General features: G+C 54.9%; 1 protein-coding gene across 14 annotated transcripts in view; it reads right to left on the bottom strand.

The window, feature by feature from the left end:
* The window catches only part of SCN5A (sodium voltage-gated channel alpha subunit 5), a 94192-nt gene that overhangs the window by 8155 nt on the left and 58052 nt on the right, over window positions 1–27985 (bottom strand). For 8 of the 14 annotated variants that reach the window (XM_053903988.1, XM_053903986.1, XM_053903982.1 and 5 more), the window contains 11 exons: window positions 27422–27595; window positions 25799–26155; window positions 21860–22309; window positions 20417–20572; window positions 17798–17918; window positions 16726–16880; window positions 8871–9044; window positions 5853–5975; window positions 3322–3603; window positions 1299–1352; window positions 540–681 (listed from right to left, as the gene is read on the bottom strand). In XM_053903988.1, the coding sequence (XP_053759963.1) occupies window positions 540–681; window positions 1299–1352; window positions 3322–3603; window positions 5853–5975; window positions 8871–9044; window positions 16726–16880; window positions 17798–17918; window positions 20417–20572; window positions 21860–22309; window positions 25799–26155; window positions 27422–27595 (2188 nt within the window). Of the gene's footprint in view, window positions 1–539; window positions 682–1298; window positions 1353–3321; window positions 3604–5852; window positions 5976–8870; window positions 9045–16725; window positions 16881–17797; window positions 17919–20416; window positions 20573–21580; window positions 21671–21859; window positions 22310–25798; window positions 26156–27421; window positions 27596–27985 lie in introns of all 14 variants that reach the window. The other 6 variants (XM_053903991.1, XM_053903981.1, XM_053903980.1 and 3 more) reach the window with 3 other exon arrangements.

The raw sequence follows: 27985 nt of genomic DNA, 5'->3' as shown, positions 1-27985 counted from the left end.
TCGGCCTCCTCCTCACTTCCTCTCCTGCTGGAGAAAAGTATGTTGCTGGAGATTCGCCAGAGATTCCTCCCCAAATCTGCTTTTCCAGGGTCCCTGTCTCCCTTCACCTGGAGGGCTCTCTGGCTTTGTGAGATGCAAATCCACTCCCCATCTCCCCCCCTCCCCCCACCGGCTCAGCTCAGCCACCCGGAGGTTCTCTCTGTCTACTTGGTCTGCCCACAACCCAATCATGGCCTGACCCGGGGCCACTGTCCCCCTTTCCCACCTTCCTGATCCTGGTGAATAGTCCCATCAGCCCAGCTCCTCTCAGGAGCCTCACCTGTCGGGTAGACTAGGGCAGGCCTGGGGCCCCTCCTTCCACTCCAACAGACTGGGCCTGTTACCTCATGGATGCCCCCTCTCCCACCCACTCCAGCAGCAGCAGCGGGAAAAGGACCATCTGCAGCAGGAAGGCCACACGGGGCCGGGGCCCAGAACGGCTCCTCAGTGCCCCGGCCCCCAGCCCGGCCCTGCCAGCCCACAGTGGGCAGGCGCTCTACGTATCTTTTTCTTTTGTTGGTTGAAGTTGTCAATGATGACACCGATGAAAAGGTTCAGGGTGAAGAAAGACCCGAAGATGATAAAAATGACGAAGTAGATGTACATGTAGAGGTTGTATTCCCATTGGGGCTGCTCTTCAAACTAAGGGGGAGAAATCAGACAGGGGGATCAGACAGGCGGGAATGGGGGAGGGCCGGCTGGAGGTGTCCCCTCCACGGGTGAGAGGGTGTGTCCACAGGAAGGTCACCAGCACGGGGCTGTGTGTCTGTGTGTGCACGCGCGTGCAGAGCAGGGCCGGGGTGGGTGGGGAATGGGTTCAGGAGGGTGACGGCTCAGGGCTGACACGGTGGTGCCGTCTGGCTTCCACCCTGGGCCGTCGGGAGGTTCGAGTCTGTTCAGCACCCCCAGTGTTCACTGAACTATCAGTGTGATTGGGTGGGGTGCAAAGACACAGAAGAAACTTGATCTGCATTTCTATTCCTTCTACCCTGTCTCTCCTGGGGCAACACTAAGATTCAAGCAAATGACAGTGAATTTCATTTGAAAGATATTTGCGGATTTGGGGCTCCTTGGGAGACCATGCAACTCTGCCCCAGGGCCAGGCCTGGGCGTTCCAGACAGGCTCGACTGCAGGTTGACACGAGACATCTGGCCTGTATGGGGTGGGCTTATGGGTGTGGACACGGATTCCCTAGTGGCCAAGCATCCGGGAGACTCAGGTGCCTGACTTGGTGGGAGAGGCCAGCGTGGTTACCTACCCCCCTGGAGTCCACAGCCGCATACATAATGTCCATCCAGCCTTTAAATGTTGCCTGGAAGGAAAAGACAAGAAAATCACTTAACTTCCATCTATTGAGGTACTTAGGGTTCCTATCTGGACAGATGAGGCCAGGGACTATCCTCCTATGAGAAGCTAGCATCCCGCCCCAGCGCTGACCTGGCCCCCTTTGCCGTGTCCCTCAGAGAACCACGTGGCTTCTGCTCCAGGGCCTTTCAGGAAGGTCCTGAAACATCTCAACCTCCCCTCGTACCTACGGGGGTCCTCTTGCCACGGGTGTGTTGGTAAATGGCTAACAAATGGCTTTCCAGAAGCAAACAAAGCCCTGATTGTTGTGTTCGCCAATCTCTCGGTGTAAACACTCCCCCCCCACGGCCAATTTCAAGTTATCAATGTCTCCTTACTGAACACAGACTTGGGAAGAGACACACAGGAGCCTAGCATTACAGTATTTCCACTGTACAGCTATAGCTCATGTAAATAACCTCAAGAGCATAGAGAGTAATAGGCAGTAATGGTGAATTTTGAGTTTTTAAATTTATTTTAAGTGATCTCTACACCCAACATGGGCCTCAAACTCACAACCCTGAGACTGAGAGTTGCGTGCTCCCCCGACTGAGCCAGCCAGGTGCCCCATGATTTTGTGTTAATGTCATTTAGTGAATTATCAGTTTATAAAATCTAATTTTTAATCAGGGCTTGCAAAGTATCTGAAAATGCAACAGTCAGCTCTTGTAGGCTACACAAACCTGCTCAGCCCACCCTCCAGAGCGGCAAAGGAGGAGGTCGCACGAAACGGGGCTCTGGCGTTGGCTACACTGTCTGCCCCAGTCGGGGCTGCTATGAAGGTTCAGGAAGGGCCTGAGAGACGTGTGGTGGCGAGGCCGACTGCCCAGGGGGATCTCACTTGTGTCCTTGGCCGAGTTCCAAACCTGCCCAAGCCTCCTTTCAGGGTACAGCTGCCCACACACACTTTCAGGCCTGAGAGTTCTTATGACACAGGTAGGGCAGATGGGGAAACTGAGGCTGCCCCAGAGGAGGCAGGCTACTTCAGCTCGCCGTGCCAGGAGGCCCTGCCCTGTGGAGAGAGGCCTGGAAATGCTCTGGAAACTGCTGGAGAGCATCCAAGGTGATGAGATGCTTGTGACTCTCTTTCCAGCCACTGTGTTGCTTTGTCTGGAACGGCTGGCAGTTCTCAGTCTACAAATTCTGTCGTCCAGAGGGAAGTCCCAGGAACAGAAGGCTCTCTGGGTTTGGCTTGAATCTTGTCCTCTAGGAGGTATTTCAGGGGAGTCTTTGGAGAGAGCTACCCCTGGGATTTAAGGGAGGCCCGGAAGAGTGAGGAGATGTACATTAGGTCCACTGAGTGTCCCTCTGCTTTGGGGACGAGAGACAGGTATCTGGTCTCAAGACCGGGGTGGCAAGAAGCTGTGGCTGTATGTGTTACGGCTATTTGTGGGTTAAGTTTATGGCATGTATAAGGCTCACTGAAGCCTCCGTCCTCCCAAATCAATGGAAACTTTGGAAAGACTGGGTAGGGTCATGTATGTTTCAACATCACACATCTTGCGCATCAGAGGTAGAAGTAAATATGTTCTCCGGAACAACACAGGAGGTATTATTACCTTTTAGAACACAAGGCTGGAGTCGCAGCTTGGCTAATAGTTCCGGCTCTGCATGTCTATGGTCTTTGATTTTTAACCTGTGCCATCACATTGCCAAGCTGATGGCGTGAGGTTGTCCGCCTGACTACTGGCTGGGGGGTTGGTTCTGCGTCAGTGCTGAACCCCCAATGCCATGCCTCTGGGAGAATGTGGTATCTGTTCTAGAATGGAAAATCCAGAGACTTCCCAAGGAGCCACGAAGTCTCTGGAGAATCCTTAGCCTTCTTTGGGCACTGTGACCCTATCGTGAGGAACCAGAGTGGCCCCACTGTCCCCCTCCTGCCCACACTGTGGGTGAAGGTGCCTGTTGCTGGAAAACCAGTGGGAAGAAGGACTTACCACCTGCAGAAGGGCCAGGTACCCGGCCCCTACGTTGTCAAAGTTGACTTTCACCTTGGTCCAGTATAATTCGCCAGTCACATTGAAAGACTCACAGTCACTCTTGTTGTTCACGATGGTGTAGTTCAAGGGCAGGTCTCCTTCAGTCTGGTTGATGCACCGCCCAAACTTCCCCGCAAAGAGGTTCACGCCCATGATGCTGAAGATGAGCCAGAAGATGAGGCAGACGAGGAGGACGTTCATGATGGAGGGGATGGCGCCCACCAGGGCATTGACCACAACCTCAAGGAGACAGAGAAGAGGCTCAGTTCCTGGGGGTGCCCAGAACATATGCTCTTTTCGAGACCCACCCCTGCTCCCTCCCTGAACTTGTTGCCTGCAGGTCCCTGTGGGGGTGGGGGTGGGGGGGTGGAACACTTCCTGTCCCCAAGGAAGGGCCACCCCTGGCTGGAAGCCCTGATGGGGGGTAAAAGGAGAGATGATGGAGAGTGGGGCGGGGGAGAGCACACACACAGACACCTTTCTTATGTTTTTGGTCCTGCCCTGAATCCATGACCTTCAGACTGAATTTTCAACAGGGTCTGTCTGGTTGAGTGTGCCGGCGATCTGATGGGAAAGGGCCTCCGGAGACACATTCTCTGAGCTAAGTTTCTGGTTTATTTTGGGGTTGCTGCTACTAGGAAGGATGGGCGTTCTCCCTAAAGCACGCCCAGGGGACCTCTGTGCGGCATCTGGCGGGTGCTCTGGCAGCTCTCCGGGGCTGCGGTGAGAGCCGAGCGGGGAGGGCAGGGCGTGTGGGCACTCCCGGTGCCCCTCTCCCTCCCGGCAGCCAGCGGCTCTCTGACCCCATGGAGCCCTGGCGTCGTTCTCTTCATCGAAACTCACAGTGCCCGGCAGAAGCTCCCTTGGCAAAAGCATATGGGGCACTCCGCTCCACTGAGGGCCCAAGCGCCCAGCCGTCTGGGAGTCGGGAAGGTGTTTGCTGTGCAGACGGGAAGGGAGGCTGGTGCGGGGCTGTGTGGTGGGCCTGGGGCTGGACGGGCAGTGTGACACATGCAGATGAGAGAGGGCCCCTGGTCCCGGCAGGCGTGACGAACAGGGTGGGAAACCCAACTCCCAGGTTTGCCCTTGGCCGGCTCTGTGGCCAACGGCCCCAACAGAGGCGCTCCTGGCAGCTCGCAGCGCCCCGTGTCCCTCTGGAAACAGATGCCCTCGCTCCCAAGAGACCTTTGGCTTAGGCAGGATGATTCACTTGCGAATGGTTTCCCACCAGGAATAAGTGACTTGTTTCTCTCTCTCTTGGGGGTGTGGGCAAAGGTCAGAACCGACAATAAGGAAGGCACCTGTTGGGACGAGCACTGGGTGTTACAATGCAAGTGACGAATCACTTGCTCCTGAATTCTGCTCCTGACGAATTCTGCTCCTGAAACCAATACTACACTCAATGTTAACTAACTAGAATCACAAGAAAAGAACAAAGAACTTAAAAAATAAAACCCCAACAAAATGGGGGCTGTGTGACGGTGTCTGCAGGGTCAGCGAGACTCAGGCACACAGATGTGGCTGCTGAAGCCACAACAGAACTGTGTATGTTTTGTAAAAAAACAAGTAATGCAAAACACACGCGCACACAAGTACACGTACGTGCGTGTTTTCTTGCTGCGTACTACAGGTAAAGTTTTCTTCTTGGTGGGGCTTTTAAATTTGCCTTGCGTGGCCATATTTGGTAACATTTGGTGACCTGAAAAATGCTTAGGGCTCTGTACTTAAAAATCCGTGTAGGGGCGCCTGGGTGGCTCAGTCGGTCAAGCGTCTGACTTCGGCTCAGGTCAGGATCTCACGGTTTGCGGGTTCGAGTCCCGAGTCGGGCTCTGTGCTGGCCGCTCCGAGCCTGGAGCCTGTTTCGGATTCTGTGTCTCCCTCTCTCTCTGCCCCTCCCCCCAGTTGTACTCTGTCTCTCTCTGTCTCTCAGAAATACATAAATGTAAAAAAGAATTACAAACGAAAAAGAAATCCGTGTAAGAGTTCACTAAGCAAATGACAACTAAGAGCTGGTGCTGAGAATACAGCTGCTTCCTCTGTTTCCTCGACCTTCATGACCACGGCCCTACTGCCCATCGCAGACCAAGGAGGGCAGCCTGTGTCTGCTGGAGGGCAGGGCGCACAGACGGGCACATGGAATCAGAACACGCGGGTGGCCCCCGCCCCGGAGCAGAAGCAGAGGGGCTCCCTGGCCAGTGGGGCTGGGCGGCAGCCGAGAAACCCACACCCAGACCTCACTTCTTTTCCTTTGTCGGGTTCTCCTGGCCCTCGCGGGGCCCACGGGGCTGGAGGTGACAGGCCTCGAGGGAGGGATCTCACAGCTCTCCACCCTCTGGGTGCCCGCGAGCCCAGCTGACCCTGTCCTGGAGGTTTTGCACCATGCTCCAACTGGGGCCGGGGCGGGGCCGCTTGGTCAGCGGGTGAACGTGGGGGCCCCTCAGTGCAGTCACCTCCCACTGCCCTGGCAGGAAAGCAGCCACTGCCCTTACCCTCATGCCCTCAAATCGGGACAGGGCTCGCAGGGGTCGGAGAGCACGCAACGTCCTCAGGGACTTGATGGGGCCCATCTCTGCGAAGCCCAGGGTGTTGGCCGCCAGGCTGATCAGCGAGACCTGTGGGAGGTAAGGAGGGCGGGAGCGCCATGGGGACAGCGCTAGAGGCAGGTGGGAGGGCTCCTGGCCCACCTAAAGCGCGGCTGGTGTCACAGGGCCAGCAGGCTTTCCCCGAGTCTAATCTTTGCTATTTCCGGCTGCGTCGTCTTCACGGGCTGCCGCGCCCTGGGCTGGCCTTGCTGGGGCCCACGAGGCTGGGCGTGAGGCCAGTGTGTCCCCGCTTTCAGATCTTTACTAAGGGCCTGCTCTGTGCACTCACTAACCCAAGGACTTGGGATGCCTTATCCCTATTCTCCTGTAGAAAACCGAGTTCCAAAGCCAGCCGCTGGCATGGAGGGACAGGCACACAAAGCCTGGGCTTTTGGTCCCCGCGGGCTTGCCTTCAGGTCAAATTCCTTTTGGGAAGGGAGGACTGTGCTGGGTTGACCGTGAGCAGACAGACCATCCTGGGACTTTCCCCCAAAGCCATCGGCCGTCTTCAAAGAGGGTAGGCACAAGCGGAGCGTCTATGGCCCAGGGACCGGGTCGGGCCAGTCTGCCCAGCAGCGCACCCTGGTCATCATCTGTGCTTTCAAAGCTTGGGCCCCTGCCCCACTCAGAGCCCTTCCATCTCAGCTGACCGCAGCTCCCTCCTTCCAGCTGCTCAGGCCGCGAGCCTTGGCGTCATCCCCGCCTCCTCTCCCTCTCTCACACCCTGCGTCCAACCCGGCAGGATTTCCTGTTGGCTCTGCCTTCGAAATACATCAGAAGTCCAAATATTTCTCACCATTTCCACTGCCACCACGCTGGCCAGGCCACGGTCATCTCTCCCCTGGACCGCCACCAGAGCCTCCTGACCCTCCTCCCTGCCTCCACGTGGGCCTCACCCCCCTCCCCCCCCACCAGCCCCTGTGCTCCTTCAGGAACATGTCACTCTTCTGCTCAGAGCCGCTGCAATGCCTTCCCACTTCGTTCTAAAGCCTGGCCTCATCTCCTGTACCTCCCTTCCCCACTCAGTCTGCTCCAGCCACTCGGGCCCCCTTGCCATTCCTCGAGTATGCCAGGCACGCTCCCACCCCAGGACCTTTGCACGGCCCCTCCAACCTCTGCTCGGAAGGTTCTGCAGATGTCTGCCCGGCTGACCCTAACTTCCTTCACGTTTGCTCCAACGTCGTCTCAGTGGACCCACCCTGGCCGGCCGATTTAAAGTTGTAACCTACACCTTCCCCTCGCCAGAGTCCCGGCCCTCCTCATCCCCTTTCCTTCTCCGCTTCCTTTTTCTCCTTCTCCACTTCCTTCTCCTTGACCTCGGACAAGGCCCCTCTCTGCTGTGGGCCTCAGTTTCCTTCTCCGCAGGCTAATTCTCCAGTTCTGGGACTAGGCAGCTCCCCACGGTGGCAGGTGGGAGGGGCTTGGTGGGCTTCCCCAGGAGTCTTTGCAAAAGCCTCCTGCCTTCCTCGAGGGGAGTCGCTCGGCAGACCCGGCTTCCCAAGAAGCTGCAGAAATAGCTGGGTGGGGGCCTCAGGGCAGAGGCGCCAGGATCCCAGGCTCGGCCACCGCCCTGGGGCAGGAGGCCTCCCAGGCCCTCTCCTCCCTCTCAGGGAGGCTCTGAGGACTCCATGCACACGCTAACCCAAAGAGCCTCTCCTGTCACGGCCACCCACGGATTGGCCCCCCAGCAAGGCTGAGTCCCTCCCTGTGGCCTCTGAGTGGGGTGTGGGGTGGGGGGACTGAACAGAGACCTGAGCCTCTTCTGCAGCCACATGAAGGACCGCCCCTGCTGGTGGGCGGAGCCTAAGGCCAAGCCCAGAAGCCACAGGTGCCCTCCGGAAAGCTCTTACCCGGCTTCGGATGTGGACCCACCTTCTGTAGGACCCGCTGCAACCAGATGGCGAGCCCTCACCTGAGCCCCTGGCCGTTCCCTCTGCCCTCAGTGAGTGCAGGCCCGAGGCTGTTCCACACCCTGCTCTCGGGCTCCCCTCTGGCTCTTCTCACACGCCACTGTGCTCAGGAGCCCAGGGGGACCCTGCACGCATCGTGCTTGGCACCCGGCAGCGTCCTGGGGCCTGGGTAGCCGTGGGGCAGGGGCAGGCCCCCCCCCCAGGGGCAGGCCCCCCCCCCCGCCCCCCCGCTCCATCTGCCAACCGGGCGCTCAGAAGACGTGGCGCCTCCCGCCCTCCACCCTCCCGGGACAGGCAGGGAAGCTGTGCCCGCCTCCCCAATCGTCCAGGGCACCCACCCAGAACCCCTCAGCCAGCGTTCGTGGCTTTCTGCCTTCCTGTACCCCTTTCTCATCCTCCCCAAGTGGTACCTTCTACCTGAGCCCGGAGGATCCCCCGCTGCCTGACCAGAATCCCTTCACCGGCCCTGTCCCCTCTGGCCTTTGGCTCACTCTGTCCACACGGCCTCCTACCACGTGTGGGCGCAGAGGATTCGAACCGGCGACCTAACTAGTGGGCCTGACAGCCGCTTCACAAGACGCGTAGCGGGTGCTCTGATACAGGCTGGTCTGCCCCCTGACTTCCGGCCCTCCTGGGAGGGGGCCCCACCCCTGCCCTGGCTCGCGCTCCTGCCTGGACTGCTCCTCACTCTCCCCCTTAGGGAGTCCAGTCTCCCCCAGAAGCCTCGGTCTCCCCCCCCTGCCCCGGCTCCTCTGTCTCCCAAAACCGGGGTGCTGACGGCCAGACCCACGCTCCGATTCCCCCCAGACTGGGAACGTTATGTGCGGGGCCTGGGTCTCTCCTGCGACGGGGGCGTGGCCTCCTTCCCCTCTGCCTGCTCTGCGGCCCAGCCACGTGCCTCCGCGTCGGCCTGCGGACTCCCCCCCCTGCCCTGTCATTCTGCCCCTCCGCTTCAGCTCCTTCCCACCCTGGCCACCGAGCTCCCCTCCTCCCGTCCCTTCCGGTCCACACTCACGTCCACGATGAGGAAGTCCAGCCAGCACCAGGCGTTGGTGAAGTACTTCTTGAAGCCGTAGGCCACCCACTTGAGCAGCATCTCCAGCACGAAGACGTAGGTGAACATCTTGTCAGCATACTCCAGCAGAACCTTGATGGTCTTCCGCTCCTCTAGGTAGATGTCCTCGAAGGCCTGCAGACCGGGCCAAGGGCGGCACCCGTGACGTCCAGACCACGGCCGATCCCGCCCCGCGCGAGACTCCCTCCCCTCATCCCGGCCCGAGGGGGCGGGAGCAGAGGGGAGGCACGTAGCGGAGGGGCCCTTCCGGGGTGATCACGCTGGACTGGATCCGCGCGCTCTCCCGGGAGCGCGCGCTCCGCCGGTGGCTCGTGGGGCGCGTGGACAGCAAGGCGCAACGCGCGGTGAGAAGGCTGCTCCCTTCCCACCGAGGAGCGAGGCTCAGTTCTGAGCCAGCGCACCGTTGAGACCTTCCTCAGACGTGCTGATCCCCCGTGTTAACCAGGAGCGTGAGGGGGCGCGGGCTCGGCCCACGGCCCTTCGGCCGAGAGCACCGTAAACCCTCTCTTTGTTGTTTTCATTCCACTGCGCCGTTCCTCTCTTTACGAGGTTACCTACTTTTCACGGGAAATGAAATTGGTTTCCAGTGGTAACGATCATTAGGTCTCTCTCTCCAATGCGTGTATGTAGAGACACAAAAGCCAGTGAGAGCTGATCCGAAGGAAAATTTCCGGTAAGCGCCGGTGAAGGCGGTTTGTCAAGAAGACGGTTGGAGGATGCGCGACTCATTATCCTGGGGATCGGGAAGCTCCCGCTTGCTAACACTCTCGAGTGTTCCTAACACTCTAGAACGTGTCTTTGTCCACCGCCTCGTTCCCGCCTCAGCCCCGCTTCCTGAGCCGACAGAGGAACCCTTGCCCCGTCCCAGTTGCCCTCTTGCACCTCCTGTCCCCATCTGTCCCCGCTTGGTGTGCTCGGGGGATCCCAGTCTAGGCAACTGAACACGTCACTGGGGGCCCCGGGGAGCCACCTCCGCCCGTTGCTCTGGGCCTCCCTGCCTGCCCGCGGGGCCCAAGTGAGTCACTGGGGCCCCCGGTGGCCAGCGCTGTCAGCCCTGGTGTGCCCTGCCCAGGCGTCTATATGGCTAGCCCAGTCAGCGTAGACAGGACACAGGAGAACTCAGGTCCCAAAATGGACTCTGGGAGTTGTTCCAAGATGAAAAGTAGGTGTGTGTGTGTGTGTGTGTGTGTGTGTGTGTGTGTGTTTTCCTGATTACAAAAATGTGTGCTGCTTACAAAAAAATTAAATAATCTAGAAATCCTAAAGAAGAGCAGGAGGCCCTTCTGATTTCATGACATTACAGTAACCACTGCTAACATTTAGGTGAACATTCTTTTCAACACTCGCTACTTGTGTGCATATGACAGCACCCAATTTGCTAAGATATGCTCTGCTTTTAAGCTTCTTTTTCCACTCAACAATCTCTTGTGTTTACCTACTCTGTAATGTGACCGGCAGTAGCTACCTAGCATTCTTTTAGACGGCCGCATCCTGTTTCATTATTTGCACATAACTCTTGTTTACTGAGCTCACATGCCCATGAACGAACATGGCAGCTGTTTCCAATCTATCCCTAGTAGAAACAACATCGCAGCGAACAACGTGAATGATTATGTGTTGAGGATCCATGTCCAGAATTGGGGTGCCGGGTCCAAGGTGTACTTCTGGTACAGATGGGGAACAGGATCTCCAGCAGGGGAAGCCGACAGACATTCCCTGCACAGTCGAGGAAGCTGGCTCTTTGTTCCCCACGACACTGACGGTGCTGGGGTTTCTCGGCACTTTTCTTCCTAGCCTGAGGCATGGAAACTGCAATTTGTTACATTGTCATGTATTTTATTACTGGCCATGCTGACATCATTTCCTTGGATATGGGCAGTGTTCCTTGTGCGACCTGCCTGTTCATCTTCTCTATTTTTTTTTTTTTTTTTACTTGAGTGTCTGGTTTATTCAGAGACGTTATTCTTTGTTATATACAACTTGTTCTAGTTGTGTGCCTTTAAATCTTATTTAGTTTATCCATTGCCTGGTGACTAATGAAGGTGTGGTACATCTATACAATGGAATAGCACTCAGCCACAAAAAAGAATGAAATCCTGCCGTTTGCAATGACATGAATGGAACTAGAGGGTATTTTGCTAAGTAAGTCAGTAAGAGAAAGACAGATCTCTGATTTCACTCCTATGTGGAATTTAAGAAACAAAACAGATGAAGGAACATAGGGGAAGGGGGAAAAAAAGGCAAACCAGGAAACAGATTTTTAACGACGGGGAACGAACTGAGGGTCGCTGGAGGGGAGGTGGGTGGGGAGATGGGAGAAATAGGTGATGGGGATTAAGGAGGGCACTTGTGATGAGCACGTATATACGTGATGAATCACTAATATTACACTGAAACTAATATTACACTGTATGTTAACTCACTGAAATTTAACTAAAAACTTGAAGAAGCAAAAAAAAAAATTCAACCTTTAAAAAAAAATCTTGTTTATTTTTGTTTACCGTACGGAAGTTCCATACTTCATTTTCATTTATTATTATATCTAATGTAATCATATCATTCATTATGATTTTCACCTACTAAAACCTTCAGGATCACGTTAAGAAAGCCCTTACCTAGTCTAAGCCTAGGACAAAAGATGACCCTTCTTTTCTTCTTTTTTCTTTTTAACTTTCTAGTTTCATTATTTTATATTACAACTGTAAAAATCCAATATATTTTGGTGAAGAGCAAATATCCATTTTAATATTTTTTTCAGAGTGGCTTGTCAGTGCTATGACGCTTTATTAAAGAATACACTTCCAATCCACAGATTAGAAGTCAACTTTATCATATAAACTACATTTCTGTCTTTGCTAAAATTTACTGAACCTGTCTGTGTGCTGTCCTGAATTAATATCATATGAATTTTCCTGGCCATTTTTAGTAATCTTCAAGATAAAATTTAGCAGTCTTTCGTCCAATTCCCTGAAAAATGTTGCAAACTTATCGTTATTGCACTTAATGCATTAACTGCATTAGGATGTAATATGGAACCTTCCTACCCAAGACCAGAGTATATTTATAGTATATTTATTGGTCTGTCTTTTTCTGCACTGCTTAGCTAAGTTTTAGAGTTTTCTTCATGTACCTCTTATACATCTCATGCAATATTTATTCCCACTTATTTTGTGTTTACAATGTCTGGCAAATAAGGACTATTCCAGAAATATTACTTATGACTAAATGGTTTCTGTTAGAATAAAACAGCAGCAACAATTCTTTGTGTATTTATTTTATAACTGGCCATGTAGTAGGTTTTACAATTTTTCTAGCAATCATTATCTACAAGTAATGCTTCTTTCTTTCTTTCTTTCTTTCTTTCTTTCTTTCTTTCTTTCTTTCTTTCTTTCTTATTTTGAGAGAAAGTGCAAGCAGGTGAGGGGTAGAGAAAAACAGGAGAAGGAGAGAATCCCAAGCAGGCTCCATGCTGTCAGCACAGAGCCTGATGTGGGGCTTAAACTCATGAACAGTGAAATCATGACCTGAGCTGAAGCTGATTGCTTAATGGACTGAGCTACCCAGGTGCCCCCAATTCTCCTATTTTCTAATTTTTATCTTTTATGTTTACTTTTATTAATTGGGCAGCTAGTGCTTCAAGATTATTACCAAATAATGGAACAACCACTAAAAAGTAGTTAAATCATCTTCCTAGTCCTGACTTTAATAAAAATGTTTCAAGTGCTTTACTACTAATGATGATAATAGAAGCTAATTTGAGAATGAGTTTTTCTCTAAACTAAGGAAATATATTTTATTTCTATTCTTACTAGAGTTTTAAAAGTCAGGCATTCATTGAGGTAACTACGGTTTTCATCTCTGTCCTATTCATATAAATAGATTTCCTAGTATGGCATTATTCTGCCATTTTAGAATATACTTGGCTATGATGTACTGACTTAAAAAAATATATTGTTGGATCTTATTTGCAAGTATTTCAGGATTTTTGCATCACTGTTTATAAATATGGTGTATGAAAACTGGTTTTTAAAAATCAGCATTATTTAACTTACATAAAAAGAATGTATAGACTTTCTTCATAGACTAGAACATTTTTATATTTTATTTTATTTTTAATTTAATTTAGTTTAATTTTATTATTTTATTTTACATTTTAGAGAGAAAGAGAGCACACAAGCAGGAGACAGGGGCAGAGGGAGAGAGAATCTTAAGCAGGCTCTATGCTCAGTGTGGAGCCCAACACACGGCTCAATCCCATGACCCTGGGATCATGAGCTGAGCTGAAACCAAGATTGTACACTTAACAGACTGAGCCACCCAGGTGCCCCACACTAGAATATTTTAAATAGGATTGGAATTATTTTCTTCCTTGAGAATGCAGAAGAATTAATGCTTGGAGATGTGAGGGATCAGATTAGCTAGTGGTTTATCTGTTTTATTATTTTAATTTTTCAAGGAATCAGCTTTGGAATTTCATATCAGTTTTATTATTTATTTTCTGATTAATTTGTTTTTAAAATTTTATTAATTATTTCCTCATTTTCCTTAAGATGATTTTGTTGTTATGTTTGTAATTTCTTGAGTTAAATAATTAATCAATTTACATTCTTTCTGTTTAATAATAAAAGTGTTTAAGTCTATGAATTTTCCTCTTATTACAGCTTTGGCTGCATCCCATAAGCATACTCTCAGTATTATTATTTTCTAGTTTTTTATTCCCCCAGCCAGCTTTTTTTCTCTCCTTCTAATTTTTTTTCTTATTTTTCTAGATCTCAAGCGGACAGAATTGGTTGAATCATAATCTCTGATTTACAACACACTGTCATCTTCGGTCCATGAGTAGCCTCTATATTTTACTTATTTACTTACTTATTAATATAATGAACACTGATGAACCTACCACCAAACTATTTTCTGTTTGACCCAAAGTTTAAGAATGACTTTTTTACACTTTTAAGGATTATTGTTGTTATTGTTTTTTTATTTCTATTTTTGCCATATCTAGCACTTTCATTATCTGTAAAATAGACTTAATACTAGTACTTATCTCTTAGGGTTATTGTGAGAATCAAATGAATGAATCTTTGTAAAATGCTTACAACAGGGTCTGGTACATAGTGGGTGCTATTTAAATGTTATTATTTCTATTATTAGGTTAGATAAAATTGTATATACATATATTTTAGATCTCTCATTGTTTTGTTCTTTCTATGTGATTTGTCAAGAACTAATAGAAGTGTGGTAAAATCTCCCTGTACTGTTACACTGTTGCCACTTTTTTCTTGTCTTTTTATTCTAATGGTTTTTGTTTGATATAAGTACTATGCAATCCCAAGCAAAAATATATTTATAATAGTTTTTTTTAATTATAGCTTGGATCTGCTTGGTTTTATCTCAAGCTTCTTATGTTGAGTTAAACTTTGTTTAATGTTAACAAACAAAAACACTCTAGTTTTGTAGTCATTGTATTTACATTTGTCTGATATATCTTATTATTTTACATTTAATATTTCTGAGTGACACCATTTTGGTTTGTCATTTAAAAACACATAGTGGAAGGTTTTTTTTTTTATTTTGCTCTTAAATGTTTTTATTTATTTTTGAGACAGAGAGAGACAGAGCATGAGCAGGGAAGGGGCAGAGAGAGAGGGAGACATAGAATCGGAAGCAGGCTCCAGGCTGTGAGCTGTCAGCACAGAGCCCGACGCAGGGCTTGAACTCATGGACTGTGAGATCATGACCTGAGCTGGAGTCGGATGCTTAACCTACTGAACCACCCAGGCGCCCCTGTTTTTGTCTTAAATCCATTCAGGGGCACCTGGAAGGCTCAGTCAGTTAAGCATCTGACTCTTGATTTTGGCTCAGGTTGTGAATTCATTATTCGTGAGATCAAGCCCCGGGTAGGGCTCTGCATTGACAGCATGGAGCCTGCTTGGGATTCTCTCTCTGCCCCTCCCCTGCTTGTGCTCTCTCTCTCTCAAAATAGATAAATAAGTATTAAAAGAAATCCATTCAGAGTCCTTTCCTTTTAAAAGATGAATTTTATCCAGTTACTGTTATTATTAAAGCACATATTTGATTTTGCCTCTGCCATATTATTTTCTGTTTCCTGGTTTCATGTTTCCTTGTTCCTTCTTTTTTCTCCTATCTTTTGCTGTAAGAGCTCTGTTTTCTTTAAAAGAAAATTCCCTCCAACAGTTTGGAAGGGATATATAGTTTGCTTTCTGTTAAACAAGTTTATAACTTTAAATAACACACTCAGACTTCTTTTTCTCAATATATCATCGACGTGGTTTTTTTTTAAACTGTGCTTGGCTGTCTACCCTGATTAGATTCACCATTTGCTTGCCAAACCTCCTCCTCACTTATGCCAGGCTGAGTTTTTCCTCCACAGCCCAGACTACATGGCTCTGGCTGCCCTTGTTTGTGGCTGTTTAAAAACAAAACTCGTTAACATATTGTCAAATCATCCTTCTCTGAAGCCTACAGAGATTTGGCTCTAGCTGCCGATGGTAAAACAGCATGCAGCCTGCAAGTCATGGCTCCAGGCCCACTCTGGGACAGGGGAGGGCAGTACAGAATGGGGTGGGCCCAGAGATTTAGGAGTGACAGCAGCAGTGCCTCCCCATGGCCTGCCCCCGCAGGAGGCAGCACAGAGTGGAGGCACATAGCCTTGGGTCAAAGTGCCCCTCTCTCTCGCTCTACAGTTCAAAGCATTCCCTGTTTGCTACTCATCCATGGGGTTCTCACCTCCCCAGCAATATCAAGCGCTTCCTCCCTGCGGCCAGGAAAGTTACTATCTCTTCTGCCTGCTTGACCACCTGTCTCCCTGCTCACCAGCATCTTCTAGAACTCTCTCCGGGGCTGTCCCATCTCCTCCTAGAAGGACTGAGAGGTCAGAATCGGGTGCTTGGTCAAACCTCCTTGTCCTCCACAGTCCAGCTGCACTTGCTGTCTCCAGGGAATCTTCCTGACCGCTCCAGTCCCCCTGACCTCCCAGCCATTTACTCCATTCTTGTTCCGTTGTCTCTCTGGAGCTGATCTCTACCCCAAACCTACTGAATCTGGTTTCCCCAACTAGACTCTGAGCCACTGAGGCTGGGGTTGGGGTCTCCTCCTCTTGCTGCCCCCCATGGCTCATAGGCCTAGATACAAGGAGAGCTTAGAAAAGGCCTCTTGAACAAACAGAAGCTCAAGACAAAGGACTCTGGAATCTGACTGCCTGGGTTCAAATACCACGTCTGCTGCTGAGTGAGGTGGGACCTTAGGCAAGTCATTTAACGTTTTTACAAAGGGCTATTGTCAGGATCCAAGGTGATACTGTGTAGCCTGCAGAGCATGGCCTCTCGCCCTAGAAGACGGGGAATAAGTAAAACTACCAGTGTCACATCAGCCAGCATTGTTAACTGCACTGAAACGGCCTGACGGGGCTGTTTGCAGCTGGGTGTGTCACCGGAGCTTGGGGGGTAGGAGGCTGGTGACCTGCGACCTATGCCAGCTGGGTGCTGTGAACTGGGGGCAAATCACCCCCCTTTTGTGGAACACGGGGGTCTGGAAAGATGACCTCTGTGAGCCCTTCCTGCTCTGACCTCCGTACGTGCTGTGGTGTTGGGAGTTTGTGGGCTGACTCCCGCTCCCGGGGGGGGGAGGGGGGGCGGGGGAAGCACATCTTCAGCAGAGGCTCTGCCCCAGTTTCCGGTCTCCTCCCCAGCCTCTCCAGCGGGAGACTTCCCTTCCCCGCCCTCCTCCCCTCCTCCATCCCTCTCTGCCCAACCCTGCATCCCCAGGAGGGTACCAGTGCTCCGCTGCTGAGCAGGATCATGAAGATGATGAATGTCTCGAACCAGCTGTGCTCCACGATGCGATAGCAGGTCTTGCGCAGCCGCCACCAGACCTTCCCCGGGGCCTGCGTGGTGTCCACGGCGCAGCAAGGACAGCGCCGGACGCAGCCTGCGGGGGTGGGGAGGGGGAGGGGTCAGGCCCAGGCCGGGGCCTGCCAATGCCCACGCCCGATGGCGGAAGGTCGGATGGTGGAAGGAGTGACTGAGAGAAAGAGGGTATGATGTGGAGTAAAGAACGGGGCGGGCGGGGGTGGTGGACGGCAGGAAGCACCGTGGTGCCGTCCTCGGGGCCCACGCTCAGCAGGAACTCCAGGGAAAGGCCGCGTGGACTGGGCACCCAGTGAGTGGCTAAAGGGCCTGGCAGGTCTGGGGTGGGGGGAAGGCTGGGGCTGGGATGGGCTCCTGCTTCTCCTCTGCTCATCTGGGAAACTCTCCCCCTGGGGAAATATTCCCGAACCCCTGGGGTGCTCTGGGGCGCTCTGTCCCTGGGCCTTGTCCATGTTTGCAGTTTTTGAACCTTGGGAAGGGCAGACCGCTCACTGAAAGCCCCAGATGACAGGCCACGTGGAGGGCGAGCTCTCATTTTAGCCCCAGCCGCCTTGCGAATACACCACCCATCCGTAGAGTTACAGACGCCGGCGACCAGCACGGCCACAGGTAACACCCACAGGTATTTACAGAAGGCCCACGGCGTGCCGGGCACCGTGCCCACCTGGGGGCACAGGTGAAGACGATGGCGTCCCTGCCGTGCTACCAACACAGTGTCACTACGACTACCAACGCAACGTCGCCGGTCCTCGGTGCCGCTGACCCACACTGCCCAGCCCAGCACTCCGCGGGCAGACTTGCCGTGATTCAAGTCCTGGGCACGAGGAGGGGCCCTGGGGTCACGAGGAATGGGGTAGAGAGGGCAAGCATCAGGGACAGGGTGCGGTGCCACATGGCCCCTGGCCCCAAATTGCTACTGGTCGTCCTGCCCCTCTGGGCGGGGCAGAGGCCGGGGCGAAGGGCCACGCCGGGCAGTACCTTCGGTGAAGCAGTCCTCTGGGTCCTTGACATCCTCACCCAGGTCAGGGATCTGCTCCAGGAGGTCAGCAGTGTTGGTCATGTCTGCTGTGCTCCCTTCCGAGTAACTGTCCTCCTGAGTCTGTGGGCAGGGGTGTGGGGTGGGGTGGGTGAGGGCCATGAGGAAGCCTCCAGCCTGGAGCCCAGAGTCTGGGGCAGCCGGGGGCTCCCTAAGGGAAGGTGCCCAGACTACTTTCCATTACACACCCTGGAAATCTGAGCCCAGGGTGGACGGGTGGGTGGGGACCTGCCCCGGGCTGAACTGAGGCCCCTCGGGCGTCCTGAGTCTGTGCTGGAGTCTAGTGTGGGGTGCAGGGGGTGTGTGGGGAGGGAAGGCACTGGGGACGGGAAATGCATCCAGCCGGGAACAAACGGACACGGGCAGCAACACCGACACATCCGGCCAAGGATACACGGTAGTGGCTTGGCACACAGAGCCAACAGACGTGCCACCAGGGGAACAGAGTCAGGACCAGGAGCACAGGCACATACAGGTGTGAGGTCAGACACGCAGAGAACAGGCCAGCAACCCAGCCCGCACTTCTCACCCAGTTCACAGGGAGGGTCTGGAGTAAAAGCAAGAAAAGATCGGGAACGTCCCTGCCCGGCTGGGCGGGGTTCTGCTGCCCTGACCTTGCATAACCTGATTACAGCCGGGCATGTGCACGCAGCCTGCCCTTGTGAGTGTCTGTGTTAGTCTCGTGTGGGTTCCAGCGTGCAGGGGCGCAGTAGTGGAGCCTGCTGGTGCCCTGCCCAGTTCCCTCTTAGCCACGGCACTGTGAACGCCGGCTGCTTAGCTGGCTCCTTCTCCAGAGCACGGTCTTCAGCCGGGGGCGGCCGTCCCTGGTAATGGCGTGGGGGCTACGGCCCAAGCCAGGGGCGGCTGACAGTGTTGCACCGCTATGGGAACACAAAAGGCCAGCCCCTTGCCTTGGGGTGGGACAAGGCCATGTGCAGCTCATGCTCCAGGGCTCCCAGCGGACCAGGCTGAGGCCTGAATCCAGCACTGGCCTTTCGCAGCTTCTTCCTTGGCCTCACCCTGCTTCTCCCATTTCTTTCCCTATCGGCTTCTCTGAGGGCGCTCCCTCGGTAAATCATTTGCACAGGAAGCCTGTCTCAGACTCTGCTTCTAGGAGCCCGCTCTACAGACAGCCATGGCACGGCCGAGGCAGGGGCTTCTGAGAAGGAAGGGAAGCCTTCAGTGGCTTCGGACCCCATCTACGCCGCCAGCTACGGGGGCAAGCCCGCATCTCCAGCTCCGCCTGGAGATGAGCTGGTTTGAGTTCCCGGGCCTGCCTCTGCTCCTGAAGCTGCCTTCTCTTCCCTTCCTCCCATGACTCACTCCTCTGGTTTCTCAAAGTCCTCTTAAGTTTTGGTGTTTGTGATGGGGAAGGGCTGGACGCTGGTGGGAAAGTCGAGAGGGCCCGGGTATAGGGTGGAGCCGTGGCCCTTTTGGGGTCCCCGTGCCTTGGAGGGCTTCCTCCTTCTGCCCCCAGCTTCACTACGCAGCGGAGCTGGGAAAGGCACGAGCCCGAGGAGGTCTCTGTGCTACTTCTTCAGACACCGGAGCTGCGTAAAGTCCGCGGGGCATCCGGAGGGAGCCAAGCCTTCAGGATCCCGCCGCAGGTGAGATGAGGGGTCCTTCTCCCAGGAAAACCCAGCCCACTTCTCTCTCCCTTTGATGGGTCCCACCACGAACTGATTTGAGGAAAGGAAGACGTTTCAACATTCCAGTACGAGAGCCCCCCCCTTCTCTGCGACTCTTGTGCCCCTCCTGTTTCCAGGTGCCTTTCTGTGTCAGACCCTCCAGGGGAGAAGTGCGACCCGCACCGTCAGGGTGAAGACCGTAGCGGGCGCTCGTGCTCCAAAGATGACCATGATCGCGAGGCCTCCCACGAGCCCATCCCGTGATAGGGACCCGGCAAAATGGGCAGTGCTCTGCTGGGGCAAGTCACAACTGCCGGCCAGGGCCAGGCTGCAGGGCCAGAGCCACGGAGCGCTGTCTCTGAACGCCTGACCTCCCCCTTCCGTGGTGAGTGGGGGTGGGTGTGCAGGGTCGGGGGCGTAGTGGGCAGAGCCATGGTCCCTTAGCTCAGGGGCTGCCGACTCCAATGCTTACAGGGGCCAGGCAGGTGCTGGAATGAAGTCAGGCAAGTGGGGTCTGTGGCAAACCAGAGGGCTCCTGCCAGTGTCAAGGAGGGTGGGCAATGTGCCAAGAACTTGTTCTCAGGGCCCCCTGAAGTTCCCTGGGATGGGGTAATTCATAGGACAAACGTTTGGCAGAGAGGAGCAAAGCACAGGAACCGAGTGAGGAGGGGTGAACACAGGGAGGTGTAGGGTTAGTCCTGCATCAGGGGTCTCGGCTGGCTGCTTCCAGAATTTCCCGGAAGCCCTGGGCCCCAAGCCATCCCTCCCCCCATCCTGCCCACGTTCCCCTCCGTCGACGGGTTTCCCACACTGCCTGTGACAGCAGCTACGGTTCCCACCAGCAAATGCAGGCGTGTGCCAGGGCCTCTCACGGCCTGGCTCCAGTCCAAGCAGCAGCACCCGGCCGGCTTCAGGGACAAAGGTGTGCGTTACCTCACTGCACCCTGGGGCCGGGGGCTCCACTCTCCGCTGCTGCCGCCAGTCTGCCTGAGCCACACTGGCCTCGGAGGAGGGGGTCTCTGACACCTGGCTCCAGGCCCTGGGCTTTGGGAGGGCCTCTGGGCTGCCGGAAACAGGCTGGGATTCCTGCTGAAGAGACCCCCAGCCCGTGAGCCACCCAGCCAGAGTGTTTTCCAGGGCCCTGCCTACGCGACTGGAACACTGCCTCCTGCCCTCTTCATGGGGCCTCCTCTCACTGAAGATCAAGGGCCTCCAGGGCCGGAAGTGGGCCGCTGGGAGGCTCCTGGCCAGCCTGGCATAAATCTCCCCCTCCTCCCATTCCCTGGAAGGGTGCAGCTGGGCTGTGATGCCCAGCTCCAAAGTGCTGGCAACTCCACTTAGGAAGGATACGCTGACTTCTCCCATGAGTTCCCACGGCACTCCTTACACACACACACACACACACACACACACACACACACACACACACATCCCAGGGAGCCAGAGTCAACAGGCTCAAGAGAAGGAAGGGAAAAGGAAAAGGAGCATCCTGGAGATAACTGGAAGCCGTGGTCCTGGCAACACCCACGTTGCCCTCTCCCAACTCATACTGTCACTGTCCCGCAGCCTGGTCTGACTCAAGGGGCGGAAGCTGGCCTCCGGGACCACTGGGAGGCAGAAAGCTGTGGAAGCTAGCCCGAAGCCTCAGATTCACTTCTACACACGGGGAACCGTTGTTCCTCACAGCAAAGCCGCTCAGGGCAGGCCTAAATGAAGCAGCCAGGACGGGCCCAACCGGACAGAGAACCACTCACTGTCTGACCTGAAGACCTAAGGAGAAGCCATCTGAGCCTGGCTCAGGCCACGGGAAACCTGAGGGGGCGGGGGGCACCGTCTCTTTTGTCCAGACTCTGGTCCTAAGTGTTAAAAATAACAGGTTGGGAGATAAGATAGTGCTGTCTCTGACACCTGCCATCTCAGGGAGGCTTATTTTTAAATCTCAGAGTTAGCCCTGGGCCTGGGAGGAGGGGAAAGGGCAGTGGCGAGGTCAGGAGACTGCACTCCTTCCCCACTAGGACATTCTGGTCGGGGGTCCAGGATGTCTGGCTCTGTCGCAGGTGCATGAGGAACTCCTAGCAAGCCTCTCTCTTGCCGTACCTTGGTTCCCCTTTCCGTGCGATCAGCTCTCATGGCTAGCATCAGATGAATGATGGACAGCAGCCCGTCCCTAGGTCCCCTCCGGGCTGGCTTGGGAAGAGAGGGTTGACAGCTGGCCTCAGCACCCCTGTGTGAGGCTGCCCTTTGGGAGTGGCCTGTCGTCTACCTCCATCCCGTTCCTGCTGGGGCAGCTGCTCTGAGCGAGGCTGGGATCCCTGGACAGCAGAGCCCTGGGCCCTGTATGCGCAGGTGCTGCACAGGTGGGCGGGGGGCACTCACCTGCTTGCTGGACTCTTCCTCTGTGCCCAGGCTGTTTTCCTCCTCGTCCTCCTCCTGCTCATCTGTGTCTGACTCAGCCACGGCAATGGGCACACACACAGGCTCTGTATCCCCCGGGGTGCCCTGGCCTGGCCGCTTGTCTTCCTCAAACCGTGTCTCCTTGCGGGCCGGAGGCGCCTTCTCTGGCTCTGGGGGCGGTGGGGGTGGGGAGCTGGAGGTGGCCACACAGCGGGGCGGCTGGCCGTGGGCGGCAAGGGCCGCGGGCTTCTGAGGCCCCCGCTGAAGGAGCCCACAGCAGAAGTCCCAGGTGGTCCGCTTGAGGAAGCGCAGGCCACGCTGGATGCGTGCCAGGGCCAGCTGGAGGTTGTTCATCTCCCCGTCGTCGTCGGGGGCCGTGAGGTTGTCTGCACTGAAGGAGCTGAGCAGCAAAGCCAGGAAGAGGTTCAGGACCTGTGGAGGCAACAGATCCGGCCCATCGGGGCGGGCACCACACCAGAGGCATTCGGCCTCGGGTCCGTTATGGGGAAACTGAGGCCGAAGGACCTGAAGGACTGCCGCGGCAAACAGCTCTGGGCGCGAGCCCTGGGCCCTCATCCTAACGCTCCAGGTGTCTTGAACATAGTGAGTTTGGCTATAAATGAAAGACCAATTCCCATCCCTTTTCCCAAGGGCTCGGATACAGTCTGAGTTGAAGGCATTCGGGCCCAGGGTCAATGGGAGAACCATGGCTTCCTCCAGACGGGGCCTGCAGACAGAGCCTTGCTACCTTGGGAGTAATGGAGGACTGTGGGGTTAGGAGGGGCACAGCGTTGCTCCCTGGGAAGTGGGATCCGGTCTGGGATCACCAGGGACAAGACAGAATCCCACCCAGAAGCAGTCTAGAATTCCCGGAGACTTTCCCGGGAAGGGACTTCTACATCTGTTGGCGAAGGAGGGGCTGGTGATGGGCCCCTGAACTGGCTCGACACCCGAAAATCTGGGGCTTCTGCTGTGGAACACACTCTACCTGTGTCCTTAAGAGACTCCTTAAGTGAGGTGTGCAAAACCCGTCTCTCTTTGCATGGTCTGGACTATTGCTCGCTGTTAAACCACCCTGCAAGTGCAAAGCTTTAGCTTTTAAAAAAAAAAAGAGAGCACTTTTGCTGAGTGACAAGGGGGTGGCCGTGGGTCCATTTCCCAGCCTCGTGGAGGGTAAGGGAAAAGGGTGGTGGGCTTGTTCCCACACGTGTCGTCAGGCTGACAGGCCAGAGACACAACCTCCCCACCTGGGGCTTGGTGCTTTTTCCTCCCAGCTGCCCCCAGAAGGGAGTTCCCTCAACGGGGGCCCCCTCGGCAGGGAGCTGTGTGACGATGTGTGTGCAGTTCTCACTAGTAACCCACTCTGGGCCCCTCTCTGGCTTCTCACAAGCCCCTAAGACATGCCTCGTGCCAGTCCGAGAGCTAGGGATGAGAATTCTGAAGAAAGCAGCAGTCAAGTTGGAGCGCCGGGAGTCAGAAACACGCCTTTAAGGAGTGCACATTCACAAGGACAGTATGGGAAGGTTGAGGAGCAGGATCTGGCATTCTGCATGGGGAGATGATCGCTTTTGACACCTGGCAGCCCTTTTCATGTCACCCCTGGGGGGGTGGGGCACGTGATGTGATTCAGGGCTGCTGTCTACACTGACCTCTGGCCTGGCCCCTGGCCTCGGTCACACTGGCCTAGGCCTGGCCTGCTTCTGCTCCCAGTTGCCCAGCCCGGACCCTCTGACCTCCCCCGTGCCTCGCCTCCAGGTATCTGGGGTCTAGGCTGGGGGGCAGCGAGGCGGGGGGTGCCTGGGCAGCCCTGTCCACCCTTACCAGGCGCCAGGTCCTCCCTTGTTGCCTGCTTCTGAGGCTTGGTTTCTTCCAGTGCTTTCCCCGTCAATCACGCTGCCGCTCCCCAGCCCCTGCCTGATCATGACTTCCCATTTCAATGGCAATCTCGCTTCCACCCACGCCCGGCAGCGGCCCAATTCCTGAGGCGACCAGGGTGGGGGCTGTGTGGGCTGCGTTAGCTTCCCTCCTCCAGCGGCCTCTAATCTTCTCATCCCAGGCAGATCCGCTAGGAAATTGCAGGGCTGTATGCGTGAGGGCAGCGGGCCTGGCCCCGGGCTGAGAGCCTGGCATACCCGCGTCCTCCTTGGAATACACAGTGTGGTGGCCCCGGGGCTGGGCCAGGGCTCAGTGAGGCTCCATCCTGAGGGGCGGCCAGCAGAAGGAAAGGAGGGGGGTGCACTGTGCACCGATGCCCTGCCCCCTCTCTGGGCTCCACCTGTGGGGCTGGGGGAAGCCCGATCCCAACCTGAACCGGGCCCACCCTTGCATGGTTAGGGCACACTGGAGGAGAAAGCGGGCAGGCTTGGGGAAGGGCTCTGGAGCCTACAGCCCACGGTACTTGAGCCAACCACAAGCCCTACACTGTGAGTCTACACGGCCCACACAGCAGGAGTCAGGCCGTGCGGGTGTGATGTCTGAGCACGTACGGACCACCTATGTGCTCAGGCGGGTAGCTTCACGTCCGCAGTGGACAGTGACTTCTTCCTGAACCACTCACTCGCCTCTTCCAAGAGCTCATTCTCTGGCATTTGGATTTTTGATCTCCCTCAACTCCAGAATCCCCCACATTTAAAGATACAAGGCAAGAAGCACATGTTCTAGGACAGACAGGTGGACATGGGAACAAAGGCCTGCGTCCCTCATGACAGGGTAGCAGGGACTGCCAGCATAGCTACCCAGGATGACATACGAGCTCCCATGGGCCCTGCCTTACCTGGGCCACCACCTGCTACAGCTGTGCTTTACTCCCTCTGCTCCTTCCCACTCTAGCATCACCTGTCAGGTCTGCTCCAAATCCTCCTCTAGGAAGCCTTCCTTGATTTCCCCTGCTGGAGGGGATCAGTGCCCACGGGCTCTTCCTTAATGCTTCTGATCCTTCTAACCAGATTGACAGTTATTTCTGGCCTGTTTGAACTCTCCACTTCCCCACTCTCCCGTTGGTGAGCAATGTCAGGGCCACATTCACCTCTGCATGCCCAACGGCATCTGCCACAGTATTTTGTATGCAGCAGGGGCTCAGTAAATGGCTGTTAAGCTGAACTGAAAAACGATGTGATACATCATTGGTCGTAAATAACTAATATAATAGCGGGTAGATGAATAAATAAATAAGTTAATGGATACAAGACGAGTATACAATAAATAAGCAGGTAAAGAGGTGGGTGATTGAAGGAAAAAACAAATGAAAAGTGATGTGAAGGGATGGGTGGATCAGTGAGTGAGTAAGGAGAGAGCTGGATGGAAAATGGGCGGATGGATAGGACTGGTGAATGAGTAAATGGACGAGTGCGTTGCCAGATGGATGTGGGGGTGGATTAATGAGTGGAGGGACAGATAGGAGAGTAAGAGTGTGGGCGATGGATGGATGGACAGATGGATGGACAGGTGGATGGACGGATAGGTAGGGGTGTGCGTGTGCGTTTAGGAACGAAGAGGGGTTGATGGATGGGTTTGGATGGGCAGAGAAGTGGGGGGGTAAAAGAATGAGGAAGTGGGGATGGCCGGAGGAGTGAATGAATAGATAGGACTGGTAACTGGGTAGACAGAGTGACAGATTGGGAGGTGTATGGACGGGCAGAGGGATGGAAGAATGAGCGGATAAGTGAATCGATGGACTGGTGATAAGCGCGTAGGGGGATGAGTAAATGGGTACAGAGGTGGATGAGGAGACAGACGAAAGGATAGGTAACGAACAGGGGGATGGATGGATGGGTAAAGGGATGATGCGAGATGGATGGGTAGACGGATAGTTTGATGGAAGGCCGAGTGAACGAGTGGATGGATGGGAGGAAGGCCAAGTGAATGGACAGACGGGTGACCGGGCGGGTGAGTGTGTGTGTGGTGTATGTGTGGCCAACTTACCACAAGGTTGCCAATGACCATAACGAGCAAGAAGACCAGCAGGCACAGTGACTGGCCAGACACCTCCATGCAGTCCCACATGGTCTCGATCCACTCCCCACAGAGGATGCGGAAGATGATGAGAAAGGCGTGGAAGAAGTCCATCATGTGCCAGCGAGGCAGCAGGCCCGAGTCGCTGATGCGGTGCCTCAGCTCTGAGTAGTTCTTGCCAAAGAGCTGCATGCCCACCACGGCGAAGATGAACACGATGATGGCCAGCACCAGCGTCAGGTTCCCCAGCGCCCCCACTGAGTTCCCGATGATCTTGATGAGGGTGTTCAGCGTGGGCCACGACTTGGCCAGCTTGAAGACACGCAGCTGGGGAGGGAGGCGTCATTGTGAGGCGCTCTGGTTCCCGCTGCCCACGAACACCCTTGCCCCACTAGCTCCCGCCTGAAAACCCAGGGAGCTTGTGGGCACGTGTCCCCAAGAGCGCACACTGCTGTTCGTCTCTACAGCCCGAGGGCAACCGCCCTGGGCGCTGCTCTGGGAGTCAGGTCACCGTGTCCAGATCACCCCCCGCCCCCCATCAGCCCTGCTCTCCGTCCCTACACCGGCTTCCGACTCAGGCTCACTTCCAGGAACTTCCCAGTAGATTCCTCCAGCTTGGAATGTCCTTCCTCTTCCAGGCTCATCCTCATCAGGTCAAACCATCTCTGATTTGCCCAACTGCCTCCAACCTTCTCTCCTCTCAGTTCTCACGGAGAAAGGGGGCAGGCGCTTAGCATTTAGTGGATACCTGCTGTGCCAGGCCGGGGCTTAGGATGGCTCACCTCACTCAGGATGGCTCCCAATAACCACATGAGGCCGGCACTCACCTCCTCTGACAGATGAAGAAGCCAGCCCTGAAGGGTGCAGCAACTTGTCTGCGTCCATTGGATCATGGCAGCGGAGTCGGGGTTAGAACTCATAGCTTCCACTTTCTCGACTGCCCCTACCATCCTGCCTTCCAAGCCCCCAGTGAACCCAACATTGCCCAGACCTCTTCCAGGAAGCCTTCCCTGATCTCCTCCAGCCCCCTGCGTGGACGTCGCCGGCATTCTGCACTCAGAGTGGTCCACAGACCAGCAGTTTGGCATCACCCTAGACCTACTAAATGAGTGTCTGTGGTTTCACAAGATCCCCAGATGATTTGTATGTGCATTAGAGGTTCCCACATGCTGACTCTGAAACCAGGAGGCAGGGGAGCTGTCGGCAGACCCAGCTCCCACCTGCTCCTTGCCACGTGGCTTTGGGAAATTCGTTTCACTTAAGCCTTGCTCGCCTCATCTGTGAAATGGGTATGCAGTAATACTAGCTCCTGTCCTGGGATTCTATGAGGACTAAAGGAGGCACGGTGAGCCACAAAGAGCTTTGCAAGTCGTCAGGACGCCACCCCAATAGTCCCCCCAGAGGAACCTCTCCGATCTTGCCCCTCTCCGGACCCCCCACGTCACCAGCGCTGGGGTACCCAGCAAATAGCTGTTGGGCGAAAGCACGATGGGTCCGAGCAGGGGAAACTGAGTGGTGACCTCGGGGGAGGGGGGGTGGCCGCAGTGCCCCGGGCCCTCACCCCACCCCCCTGCAGCGGGCCCAGCCGGGTACCAGGCGGAAGGAGCGCAGCACTGATAGGTTGCCCATGCGGGACAGGCCCAGCTCCATGAGGCTCAGGATGACAATGACGCTGTCGAAGATGTTCCAACCCTGCTGGAAGTAGTAGTAGGGGTCCAGAGCGATGATCTTGAAGGTCATCTCTGCCGTGAAGATCCCCGTGAAGACCTGGGGAGGCACACAGATCGGGGTGCCCAGTGTTTGGGCTGGAAAGACCTTCTGGCCAGGAGGGGCGCCCTGCTTTCTGACTCTTGCAGCCCCGGGACCCCCACCCACCGGGCTGCCAGCTCTGGCTGCACCCCGGCTCCCAGTGGGTGCTCGCTCGGCCACGGCCCAGCCCCTCGGGGATACCTGCAGCCCTAGCTGCCTCTTCAGCTCACCACCCGCGACCCGCTGGCCTGGCCCTCAGGAACAGCCGGGCCTGCCTCAGGCTCTAGGCAGACTCACAGCTCTAGGAGGCACCTGGGGGCAGGGGAGGCCGAGGTGGGGGTGACACCACCCAGCCTGACACCTTCCAGCCCGTGTCACCGCCGGAAGCGCTCTCCCTCCGCGAGGGCC

The sequence above is a fragment of the Panthera pardus genome, unplaced genomic scaffold (genome assembly GCF_024362965.1).
Source record: "Panthera pardus isolate Hobbes unplaced genomic scaffold, ASM2436296v1 HiC_scaffold_16, whole genome shotgun sequence".
Lineage (NCBI taxonomy): Eukaryota > Metazoa > Chordata > Mammalia > Carnivora > Felidae > Panthera > Panthera pardus.
This window is presented reverse-complemented; position numbering and strand designations above follow the sequence as displayed.